At 37.6% G+C, this 13940-nt stretch overlaps 1 protein-coding gene across 1 annotated transcript in view; it reads right to left on the reverse strand.

Moving 5' to 3' along the window:
• Window positions 1–3003: 3003 nt before the first annotated feature.
• MSR1 (macrophage scavenger receptor 1) overlaps window positions 3004–13940 on the reverse strand; it is a 45593-nt gene continuing 34656 nt past the window's right edge. Inside the window, exons 7-10 of the mRNA XM_075196239.1 lie at window positions 11797–11865; window positions 9664–9768; window positions 7235–7417; window positions 3004–3375 (exon numbers count right to left, since the gene is read on the reverse strand). Of these exons, the coding sequence (XP_075052340.1) occupies window positions 3242–3375; window positions 7235–7417; window positions 9664–9768; window positions 11797–11865 (491 nt within the window). The 3' untranslated portion in view covers window positions 3004–3241. The remainder of the gene's footprint in view (window positions 3376–7234; window positions 7418–9663; window positions 9769–11796; window positions 11866–13940) is intronic.

The raw sequence follows: 13940 nt of genomic DNA on the forward strand, positions 1-13940 counted from the left end.
TCCTGTATTGAGGTCATGCTGTCGTTACTGGAAGGAAGAATACTGTGTGCATATGATATTTATTACTTTCTTTAATTGTAAAAATAAATGTTTGATTCAAGCCTGGTTTTGATCAGTATACAGAATCTGTGGAATGATCCCACTGTGAATCAGGGTAATAGTCACCATACAGGTTGATGTGGTGGATGCATCTTACAGGATGCCCGTGTGTCACGGGGTGAGACTCAATAGACTTAGCAGTGTAGACGTGAATTGTAAATACAGACTTGTGTCACTTGATACATGTGTGGCTATATATATATATATATATATATATATATATATATAGGCAGCATTATCCTTATGTGCAAAATAATATACTCATTTGCATCCCTTGCATTGCAACATGGTTTTGCCAAGGTTCAATGTTTCTATTTTTTTTGTTTTACTTTCCTTAATGAATCAGGCCCACTGTATGTATGTGTATATATATATATATATATATATATATATATATATATATATATATGTATATATGTGTGTATATATATATATATATATATATATATATATATATATATATATATATATGTATATATATATATATATATATATATATATATATATATTTATATATATTTATATATAGGAAAACAGGGATACTCTGCACTCTCCAAACACATAATTAATGCTGTACCAAGTACTGTTCTATATTAAAAACAGGGAATGTTAGTTCCACATATTGCAATATGTGTTTAAGCTGACCAACTCACGCCAAAGTCTTCCCATTCTGGTCAGTCCTAACATGATCAAATGTTATGCTATTTTATCTGGGCTTAAGGCTTACCTGCACACAGCTTTTAAAGGCAAGTCTTTCCCTAGCACTAGCAGCCATGGGAGACCTGGGACTCACCTGACACAAGTTGGAATTAATTAATGTAAAGAATGGGGTGCAACTATTTCTACAATAACTTCTTGCACATGCACAAGTTAATGTATTTCTTATACATATTGTGAAACGTAGATTAACTATTTGTACAATAAGGTACAAGTATAAAATACATTTCTTGCACTCTCTGGTAGAGAAAATTCTACACAGAAACCCACTGCAGTGTATTCTGCCTGCTGTGCTGTATTGTACATGTGAGGTAACAGGTTTTCCCAAATCACTGCTTTCAAATTACTTTAGTTCCATCTAACTGCTGTGTTTTGTAATCCGATTTAACTTTAAACAGCATTTTGCTTCACTAATGATTTTAAATAGCTTCATTATTTCAAGTCGCTATTAAACTATTAGTCCAGTACACTCACTAAATAATTGGAAATTACAATAATTTAGTGAAGCTTGAATAAATAACATTTTCTTCAACAAGTCACTGAGATAGATAGTCGTCTCTCTTAATCTGGTGATGAAAAAACTGGAAACTGCTGTTTTGTTAAACACAGTAACATAGGTATATTGTTTGCATTGGAAAATGCAAAAGAAAATATCTTGGAATATACAAAATATATCACCTGATATTAATATCTTAGGAGTATATTGAGTCAATTTCTCTAGTTTGTAATACATTAACACCTTTTGCACTTAAGCTTTAACACTTGGATGTGCCCACCTTGTCCTTGGTACTGAAAGGATTAAGGGACTTCTGTCCTTTTGTGTTTCTATTGATCAATGAGTATACACTGTTTTTATCAGCACAGTGGTTTAACCTATAAAACTATCATAATATCTCATTTTATTCCAAGCGCTTCTTCATTTATAAACTTGTCACTTTTGCAGTATTGGTCTTCTCTTCCTATCTTTTCAGAATAGTCTTCCATAAGCCAAAAACAATCATTTACATGCCCAATACAATTGTAGCACTGTAGCAGTGAAATAGCTGTTGAGCAAGAATGTTCCTCTTGGTCAGGGGCTGACAATATATTTTTACTATAATAAATGAGTAGGCGTAGAGTAGAGGAGTAGGTAAAAGCACTGGACTGATGATGTTACTGGCAAACACAGAATGCCTGATCAAGAGAATTTTATTAGGTTTACTATGGCATTAAATGAACCCCATATTAAGAAATATCGACAAGACTTCGGTCGTCTTTCAACAATGATCCAAACTTACCACTGAGAGCAATATTTAAAAAAGAACATGGCTGATAGGTGCATCCTTGGGCCAAATAGTACAAATTAGCATAACATTTTTAAAAATAATGCAATGTGCTTTACAAAGGTCATGCAAAGACAGAAAAAAACATACAAATCTAAAACCCTATGCTGGTTCTAGACTATCTGGGGAGCAGGCCATAAATCTACTGAAGAATTCCAGCTCAATCGCTGTGGTTATTACAGCGCAGTAGTGTGTCATTTAAGACACAAAGGTATGGAATCAATTCCCCGAGTTATTCTTTATTAACATTACTACTAATTTCTCTACAGACTTTTGCTCATGGCTGACAGAGCTGCAAGCAAAAATCAGCGGAGAAATTAACGTAGTAGCGGTAATAATGTGCAGCTATTACTGTGGTAACGATAATAGTGCATGGGCCGCGTTGTTAGAACAACACAGGGAATTGAATCTACGCCAGAAAGATTTATGTCATTAGGAAAACTCCAGTGTAAGGTTCACAAAAATGAAAAAAATATGTGAAACCTGATAAAAATGCCACACAATTATAAAAGAAACTTGATCAAGGGCCTGATTCATTAAGGATCTTAATTGAAGAAGCTTCTTATTTCAGTCTCCTGGACAAAACCATGTTACAATGTAAGGGGTGCAAATTAGTTTTCTGTTTTGCACATAAGTTAAATACTGACTGTTTTTTCATGTAGCACACAAATATCAACTTTAAATTTCAGCATACAAAAAAGCTATTAAGTATTTGTGTGCTACATGAAAAAACAGTCAGTATTTGAAGTGTCTTCAGTTAAGATCCTTAATGAATCAGGCCTCAATTTATCATTTTCAAAAAGAAACCACATTAAAAAAATCCTGATGTTCTGATGTCAAAATAATATAAATAAACACATCAAGCTAATGATTTATTTTACATTTATTTTGAAATTGTAGGGATGGGAACATCATATTATAATCACGTGTCCCTATTTTCTTGTAGATTTTAAAATGACTTTCAGGCCTGGTCACATTTAGCTAATAATAATGACCATAATAATGTATTAGTAGATATGGTTGGCCAGCAATCCTGAACTAAGATTTTGCTTATATTTTAATGATTTAAATTGGTAAGTAATGGAATAAAGAATAAATGTGTTTTATAAGTAACACCGAACTCCAGCATCTTCAGTATGTCTGCAGTTTGTCAGTCCCCAGCCTTTGAATTTACATTGAGTGATGGAACTTTCAGTTCCGAGGCATCCAACATCGTCCATCCATATTCTGTTAGTTCCTACAAACAAATCCATAGTTATTCAGGGAGAGAATGTATAGGAACATGGTGCATATAACATTTATATAAGTGGAGGGTATGTTAGAATCAGGAGAGGTCTACTAAAGTTGGCATTATCCTTTAATATTAAAATATACATTTAATATTGACCTATTGTTACAGAAATACTGGTTTTCATTACATTTCTTAGTGTAGCATTGCAAATAAGACATTAGTATTCACGAGAATGTAGCTTTTCAAAGACATGTTTATTAGCTTTATTTTAAAATATTTACAAACCCCTTTGTTTCAGATTTGTGGGGGCCTCTCATTTGGGACCTTCTTCTGCAATTTAGAGACCCTACATGAAATTAGACCTTCACAAGGGGGAAATCAATCTCATAATCCACAGCCAAGTGATATGTCATTTCCAGCCTATCACATTACAATTACTATTATTATCATTTTCAGCAAACCCTAGTACCAGCCCTTAATCAAGTGGCTCCAGCAACTCTTCATACTCCACATCGACTAAAGTAACATGAAATCTTCAAACACGTTCTCATAAAGCAGGACGTTATAGGTATAAATCTCGTAACGCTAATTATTTCCTCACATATACTGCTATCTCCATTCCTATTGAAATGCTCTGGACACTGCTAAACAAACATACTTCCAATCTTTCATCTCTGCTCAAGCTTCGAACTCCAAACACTTCTTTAACACATTTAAACCTCTTCTCAACCCTCCCACACCAGACCCTCCTACTATTTTCAGTGCCCAGGATCCTACTTCAAGGACAAGATTGATTAGATCAGACTAGAAATAGTATCCTCTACCTCGACTAGCAATCAGCTCAATTCCTTCCCAACACCCTGTGACACCCTCTCTTCATTTGATCCCACAAATGAAGATGAAGTATCTACTCTCTTCTTATCTTCCTACTTACTCTACCTCCTGTCCACTTGATTCTATTTCCTCACAAATCATTAGATCCCTATTTCCTGTGCTCATTCCACCTCTAACTAATATTTGCAATCCCTCTCTCTACTAGTATCTTTCGTTCATTATACAAACTCAGTAATTACTCCTATACTGAAGAAAAAAAATGCTGATCCAAACTCCCTCTCAAATTACTGTTCCATCTCCCAGCACCCATACCAGTCCAAACTTATAGAAAGAATTGCCTACACTCGTCTCACACGCTTTCTTGCTGCAAAAAACCTATTGGATTCTCTTTAGTCAGGCTTATGTTTGCAACACTTCACAGAGACTGCATTGACTAAGGTTATCAGTGGTTTCAATAAAGGCCATTACTCTCTTCTAATTCTCCTGGATTTCTCTGCTGCATTTGACACTGTTGACTACTCTCTTCAACAATCCCTAGGTCTTCAGGACACTGTCCTATCCTGGTTCTCATCCCAACTATCTAATTGCTCTTTCAGTGTTAATTTCTCTGTATTCACCTCTGCTCTGATTCCTGTATCAGTTGGAGTACCTCAAGGCTTAGTACTAGGTCCTCTGCAGATCTCAATCAAAACCACTTTTCTTGGAAAAATAATAAGCTCCTTTGGTTTTCAGTATCATCTTTCAAAAACAGAATAATAATATTCCCACCTGCCAACAGAAGTTACCTACCTGACATTTCTATTTCTGTTGACAACATGACCTTAAATCCCACCCAAAAGCTCGCTGCCTAGGAGTGATCCATGACTCAGAACTATCATCGCCTCTATATTTAAATCATGCTGCATACATCTAAAAAACTTTTCCAGAATACGCACATATCTTATACAAGACACTGCAAAACCTTTAATACATGTACTCATCATCTCCCCGCATTGACCATTTCAATTCCCTCCTTACTGATCTTCCCTGGATCAGACTATATTTTGCATGCAGCAGCTAGATTAATTTTCCTTGCAAATCGTTGTTCCTCTGCGGAGCCACTCTGTCAGTCTCTACATTGGTTGCCTGTTTCTTACTGAATCCAATATAAAATACTTATACTAACATACAAGGCCATCAACAAAACTGCACCTACATATATCTCCTCACTTGTCAAAATATCTCCCAACTCAACACCTTTGTTCTGCAAAAGATCTGCATCTCTCATTCATTCTCATTACATACTCACATTCCTGGTCACAAGACTTTATTCGTGCTGCATCCATTTTGTGGAATTCCCTAAATCACAAAATAAGACTTTCTCCTTGTCCTCAAACCTTCAAGTATCCTCTGAAAACCCACCACTTCAGGCAAACTTATAATATTCCTCAACAACCTTCTTAACCTCCCTAGGTTACCTTATTACCACACTTTACACAGTTCACACAAGACAACAACCCTCTGACCCCCTGACCAGCATTGCTGTGTGACTGGATCATATGGCCCTCTAGGCACTCTTTAACATTGTGTTCTGGCTGAACCAATATGCAATGTGTGGAACTTTACCTCATGTATCAGACTCCAATTGTCCTATAGATTGTAAGCTTGCAAGCAGGGCCCTCTTACCTCTATGTCTGTATTACCCAGTATTGTATAATTACTGTGTTTGTTTCCAATTGTAAAGCACTAAGTAATTTGTTTTCGCTATATAAATAAATATTGATGATGATTATGCCGATTCTGAGTGCAAATGTTATGACGTATCAAACTGCCAGCGTTAATAGTAACCAAACTGGGATTTTTTTGTTTGTGTTTTAAAAAAGTTGAAAAATAACTGAAATTATACTTTAATATGTCCTTTACTTCTGTGTCACTGTCATTTTTTGAAATGAGAAGAAGAATGCAGTTACAGCAGTCACTCTTGATTCATCATCATCATCATCATCATTTACTTATATAGCGCCACTAATTCCGCAGCGCTGTACAGAGAACTCATTCACATCAGTCCCTGCCCCATTGGAGCTTACAGTCTAAATTCCCTACTATAGACACACACTCATACAAAGACAGACAGAGAGGGAGACAGACAGAGAAGGAGAGACTAGGGTCAATTTTCGTAGCAGCCAATTAACCTACCAGTATGTTTTTTGGAGTGTGGGAGGAAACCGGAGCACCCGGAGGAAACCCACGCAAACACAGGGAGAACATACAAACTCCATACAGATAAGGCCATGGTTGGGAATTGAACTGATGAACCCCAGTGCTATGAGGCAGAAGTACTAACCACTAGGCCACTGTGCTGCCCACTATGATTATATAGAAATATGGGTCGCAACACTGTAGCCTTGTGGCCACATAGAAATGGCAATTGTGACAGTACCTTTATCTAGCACAAAGTCAACTAGACAAACAAATGTTTTTTTATGACGGATGACATATTCCAATCTAATGATTTGAACAATAGTTACAAAAGGATGATTAGGGGCCAAATTCTACATGTTTCACACTTCATGGAAAATTCAAGTTTAAATCTGGCAAGAAATTATATTGTTGCAGACAATTAAAACAGATTACTGCAGTAAACAATGCATAGTGTTTCCATTCTGTTTATGTCTTAATTTAACTCATCTCCTACATCACCCTGCAGGAATGTCTCCAAGGGAATGGAAAGGGATGAAACTAGTGTGAACACAAAGGCAGAGATAGCTGTAAATATATCCATTGGAGTCAATGACAAAATATCTACATATAACATGGACAGGTCAAAGTGAAGCTTATCTCGCTTTGTTTCAGTTTGTGATATTATTAACTTTTATACTGATCTAATATTGTAATTATGTTGTTTGTGTGCATCAAATAGTGTACTACATTTCCACATAACTTTTGAAACTGAAATGCACATGTTGTTACCATATATCACTCTCTTCTTATTGCAATTAAACTAGATTTAAAATATGCCAATCATTTGAAATATTCTGCATAACATTGTTACCTTGACCGTAGAATCCACTGGCATAAACTTGAGCAGCATCTGAATATCCCAGCATTTTGCACACCACTTTTCCATCTTTTAGATCCCAGTGATCGTCACACACAGTCCCCCATTCTCCACGATAATAAATCTCAACTCTTCCTTGGTTAGGACCTTTCCCACCAACAAGGCGGACAATAGCTTCTGTGATGTCGAAGAAGAAGAATGTAAGAATACACGCCATATTACTTATTATTTCATACTGGTTCCAAAAATAACCTAATTATCATTGACGTAAGCAATGCAAATAAATTAGTATGTGAAAAAGACACTGCTGTAATGGAAGATTTATAAATGTCTATTAGGGTAATTTACTAATATTGCATTTCAGTAGAAAACCCATAAATGACCATACCATATCATTTCCTTATATACCTACTGGAATATACTTATACTAAATCCTGGGTGGTAAATGTAAACAAACACATATACAAATGCACTAAATTATACATTTGTCAAACATTCTCCTCCTATCAACTTGCCATTCAGCAACACTGCTGGTTTCAGCAAACCTTTTTTTGATTGAATATTTGAGGGAGGGTGTCCTTGTGGCATGGGTGTTGATACCAACAAGGTTTCCTAGTTGTAAGCAAGGACAGGTTGTTATGATAGGAGAATAATGATTTTTCACTAGCCTAATCAGTGACATCACTTGTTATTTTTCAGGGGGGGCGGGACAGAGGTGAAAGATGGGGCCTGGGGCAAAAGTAAGATGCTGACCTAACTGTCTGATCACTACAAGCAGCCTTGTACTTTTATATAGTAAGGTAATCAAATACTCGAATATTTCCTTATAGTTTACAGTAGATTGTCACATTATTCCCATTAGATTTATTTTAAGATCTGTGACTATAGATTGCTTTGCATTAACCACAGACATAGCAAGAATTATATTGTATTATATCATATTATAAGTGTATCATATGTATATGATTGTATCTCCACTGACAAGAACAACAAAAATTCTGTTTGTTTCAACTATGTGGCTATAATTGTATAATTGCAATGTGCATTAAACACTGACTCAAGACACGCATGGCATAACTGACCCTGTAAATGTACACTTTTATCTTTAATTTTTGCCTTCCATAGCAATTTTCTAGGTGTAATTTGCCGAATATGACAAAAATGCAATACAGACAATCCTGATATCTCTTCACTAATATGATTAATTTAAGACATAAATGCCCCTAACCCAATGAGTATTGTAGGAGAAAAACTGGTTCTAAAGAGATAGGAAGTTGGATGTTGGTGTGACATTTACACGTTTGCACCATGCAACTTAACAGCCCTTCTATTTTGCAGAGGTGTTTAAAAATAAAAATAAAATAAGCCAACAATTTATTAGCTGTCCTGCTCAGGGGCTGGTTACAGATTTTCTGGTGACAAGCTGCCCATATTTATTTCCATTTATTTAAATGGGTATTCAGCACAATCTGATATCTAGTGGCATAAGAAAGGTACTGTACATTTTTATTCTTTAAATGACATTAAGGGCTAAATTTGCTAAAGGAACGGATTGCTGAAAATGCCAGTTTTCGTTGACGTTCCAGTTATAAGGCAGAAAACCACAGCATTTTTTTTTATTTTTGTTAAGGAGACACTATTATTGTATTATTTTATGAGGGAATTATAGTAACTGGCAATACTAGTTGATTGTTAAAAGGGAATATAACTATTTATAATGCACAAATCTGGCATTGCATAGTGCCCCCATAATATAATAATACAATAATATTGTCACCTTAATATAATGAAAAATAAAATGTGCTCCAAAAATGTTAATTAGAAAGTTAATTAGAAATTAATTTAACACTTTGAACAATTGTGATTGCCCCCATAGTTTAGTCAATGGTGCCTCATCTTGTGCCCTGAATGGCAAGATAGCTCATACAACATGTTTAAGCTATCAAGACAATCAGAAGGCGTTTTTGACTATACCGCCAATGGTTTAGCCGTTTTCAATCTGCCACAATGTATGGCGATTTAAAACGCCACCTAACACGATTTTTTGTAAATTTATCCCCAAGACTTAAGACATTTTACCACAAAGCAATGTGTTATCTTAAAATGCCACAACACATTACATGAATGTAAGCGCGATACATCAAGTGCAATTTTAATGCCGGCTACATCTGTATGTCAGACTGCTCTAAAATGATTTCATCTGAACTTTGCTTTTAATAATGGAATCTCTAACCATTTTAATTGTCTTAGATGCCTAGTATTTCCAGGCAAAAAGGCTGATTTACTATCCACAAAAAATTGTATTATTATCAAACTGCTGCTACCATGTAATAATTAACTTTCACCACACCCAGAAGCAATGTTGTACAATATAACATAATATTAAATTACTCTATTGTAAAATGTTGCAGAATATCACATACCAGTTTTTGTAGTAGTTTTTGTAGTATAAGGCACTTCAGTAGTTGGAGAAATTATCATTCCTCTTTCCCCCTTTTCCCCCTTTTCCCCCTTTTCACCTTTGGTGCCTGGTATACAATTAAAATAAAACAATGTTTGCATAATTAAGTACGCATTTAATTTCCAGAAATATGTGTATTATATACTCTTATATATTCAAATTACACTTCTTGGTGCCATCTTTACTTATTGAAGAGAGAACTTTAAAGACACCTCCAGATAAATCACTAAATAATTACAGTATTTGTACTTGTGAAAACTTTGTGACCACTTTATACATGAATGTGCTGCTATTTTAACTAATTTAAATTCCAATATATATTCAGGAATAGAAATGCCTAATAGAAAAACAAATATTAAGGGTGATTTCATTCTGGCACAGATTCAACTCTCAAAGTTGCTGTACTTTAAACTGTTGCCAGTTTGCTTTATAATCTTGCTCTTACGTCTCTAGCCCAACAGAGATAATTGCAGAACATGGAAAATAAATAGAATTTTTATGTCAGTAGTAGTAGTATAAGGCTTAATCTGCTGTTTAGCAACAACATGGCCACTCTCTTGGTGACTATGTGACCTTGAAATCTCTCTTTGTATGCCCAGAAAGAGATGCAAACATATGCGCCAATGCAGAATTGCGCATATCTTCCACTTACGCCCCCCTGAAGAGGCAGGACGGGCAAGGGAAGCGGCGTTCTATCATAGGCTGAGTAAAAGTAAAGACATGTTTATGCAAATGCAACATATGCAGACTGGCAGCAACATTCATAAATGCCTGTTAGGGCCGTATCTTTTGCACCTACTGTAGATACTTGTTGATGATGGTGACTTGTCATAAACCAACTGCAGATGCTGTTGATGTGGAGGCAGACGCCTCTCGAGATGTGTACAGCTCTGCACATGGGTGGAAATACACTTTTTTCCATGCTCTATTTTAAAGAGTAATTTACTCCCATTTTGCTATCAACTCTGAATGAGCCCCTTTATGTGAATTCCTTTTGGCCATTACAAATAAAATCTAATACTAATCCTTAGCTCAGTCAACTAAATTATCTGGGCCCTTCACTCCAGTAAAATTCAGATGAATTCTGAAATGAACAAGTTTTGTTCAGACATCTTTATTCTAAACACGATGGGTCTGATTCATTAAGGAACTCAAAATGAACGCAATTTGCATTTTTTTTTAAAAGTACAGAAAATGCAAGCAGGAAAGCCTGTAGTCAACAAGAAGAGGATCTCAAGAAACATTTCTCATTGACAACGGGTGTAAGTATGCTCTGCCTTTTCGTCACTTGTTGTATACAGACAGACACAACACACTCCAGGGTGCGTACAATGCATATGTGCATATGTATATATGATGTCCCATTAGAATGCACAGAAATAAATACATTAACACCTATTAAAAATATAACCATTAATGAAATAACAATAACAAAAATAACTTTTTTTTTACACGATATACATTTATCAGGTAGTTATTAATGCCCACTGTACATAAAATGCATTTTTACAGTTGCCCTTGATTGCAAACACATGTTATTAAATGCACACATAACCATCATCAGTACTCTGCACTTACACCTGTCCTGTAGCTTGTGCTAGTAGCACAGCTGAAAATCACATACCTCTGAAATGGCCTGAGCATAAATTGAACGGATATGCGTGTGCCCAATTTTGTAACGACCTTACTGTATATTCACTACACCCCTTCCCTCCCCTGTTCCACTCTTGAAATCTTAGGCAGTGTGTTTTGCATTCGAAGATTAATTGGATGCACTTGCGTTCACTGCAACATAGTCTGTTTCTGAGCATGTATAGAAAAAATTTACGCAAAATACAGCACATATCGGCATTTACATTCCTTAATGAATCTGGCCTATTAGTTCTATTTCTCTCCATGGTAATTGTAGCGCTAACTTGACAGAGTGGCTAAGTACATGGACTGTACACACAATATTGGAATGAACAGTAAAGGGCTCATGAGTGCATGGGGTTTTCAGAGCCCACAACAATTGTTCAGCACATGCAATGAACAAACACTTATAGCCATCTTATAAATAGGAGATTGTTTTGTTTTATAATATAACAGCACTCACCTGGAACGCCCCTTCCACTTGGTCCTGGTAATCCAGTCATGCCTTTGTCTCCCTTAGGTCCAGGAGCTCCTGCAAAATAATAAGTCATTTAAGTCATAAATATAACAATATGTCTATTGATTTTAGCGTTTTTGTTTTCCTATTTTGTTTTCATGTAAAATAATGTCAGCTTTAATGTCCATTTTTTCAGAAACCCTTATATTTTGTGGGGGAACAAATATGTGGTTGGTATTAAGGAGTCTAGGAATTTCCATGACTTGTTCCCCCATATTTGCTCCAGCATAGGCAAACCGAGGAGGGGTTTCCTAGTGCCTGGAAACCCCCCTCCAAGCCTGGGGCACTGTATAATTGAGGTGGGTGGACCCTGCCCCCACTTCACACAGCTCTGCTTGAAAAGGGAGAGCTGCGTGCACCTAACAGTAGTGCACGCAGCATTGGCCATGTATATTATGGGGAGAGTGTCACGGGCACTAGGAGTCTTTACCCAGGGATCACCAGGTGGTAGGCTTACCAGAGCAATGTAGATGGTAATAGGGTACTCTGGTAGCTGGGTGATCACGGACCAGGAAGCAGCAGATGATGAGATGCTCAGGAAAGTCTAGGACTAGCAGCACTGGCAATATGGAGGCAATAGTACACGAGGAACTGTAGGACAAGGACACGTGAAGGTAGTCAGTGGTCTGCGGTAGCAAGTTGTACCACTGCTATAGTGATGAGGAATGTCCAACAGAAACGAGGAGGTGATGAGAGTCAGCGGTCTGCGGATAGCAAGTGGTACCGCTGTCTGAGTGAAGGAGTGGAATCCAAGTGGAGGTATCCAGGGAGTCAGTGGTCTGCGATAGCAAGTTGTACCACTGCTATGTGAAAGGATACTGGAACAGGTGATACAGGAAACAGGGATCAGTGGTCTGCTAGCAGCAAGTTGTACCACTGAATATATATGTGAGGAGGTGCACGGGGAGAGGCTGCAACACAGGATATACACAGGCACCTTATATACGATCCACAGTAACATGCACAATATATATATATAAATGACTGAACAGGTCTGCAAATATAGAAAGTCTCTTGAAGTAGTCCAGCACAAGTTAACACAGTCAATGATGGCAATAGACTCAGCGGATAGCAGACTCCAGAGGAGAACCAACACAGTCCAGCAAGATATGCAATACACCAGCACAGTCAATGAGAAGTATGCATACCGTGGTTCAGAAGCAGGCAGTCAGAGAGGAGTGCAGGGATACCTGAGCGGCAGGAGGCCGGCTGGATGAGAAGTCCCAGGATAGCTGAGGCAGCGGTCAGTAGGTGCAGCGCACAGATAAGTAGACCAACAGGGACACGAATCCACAGGAATCAGTAACACGTGGAACTGGACTCAAGCAGGACCCAGGAGAGTGGAGATGATCCAGCAGAGGAGTAGTGATGAGATATAAATCCAATGCTGACAGGAGGGTAGACCTGCGGGACACGTGAAGGCGTGGAGAGCGGATCAGCAGTAGATGGGTGATAGCGCGGTCAGCAGCAGCAGGGCTCTGCGGTACACGGAGGTAACCAGTAGCAACCAATAGTTGTCAGTAGCGATGGAACACGGGAGAGCAGAGTAAACCAGGAGCTGTTGATCACGGAGAGTAGCAAATGGCAATGAGAGCAGCCGTCTCGAGGAAACACAGGAGAGCTGAGAAGAGACTGCAGTGCACAGGAGCAGCGGATAGAAATCAGCTAACTTGTCACGATGATGATCACAGGCGAGTTGTAGGCTGGAGGCTGTAGTGCACAGGAGCAGCGGATAGAAATCAGCTAACAATCCCGATGATGAACACAGGCGAGTTGTAGGCTGGAGGCTGTAGTGCACAGAAGCAGCGGATAGACAACAGCTAACCGTCACGGTAATGAACACAGGCGAGTTGCAGGCTGGAGGCTTGTAGTGCACGGAGGCAGCGGATAGGAATCAGCTCACGGACTTAATGAGGAACAGGTGAGTGGATGTAAAGTAACGGTTGGAGTGCACAGAGGCAGCGGGTAGAAGCCAGCAAACAGTCACAGTGAAATATAATAGCGTGATGTGGATTAGAGGACTGTAGTGCACGGAGGCAGCGGATAGGAATCAGCAAACAGTCACAATGATAAGTAATAGCGTTGAAGTG

This window comes from Mixophyes fleayi, chromosome 1 (genome assembly GCF_038048845.1).
Source record: "Mixophyes fleayi isolate aMixFle1 chromosome 1, aMixFle1.hap1, whole genome shotgun sequence".
Lineage (NCBI taxonomy): Eukaryota > Metazoa > Chordata > Amphibia > Anura > Limnodynastidae > Mixophyes > Mixophyes fleayi.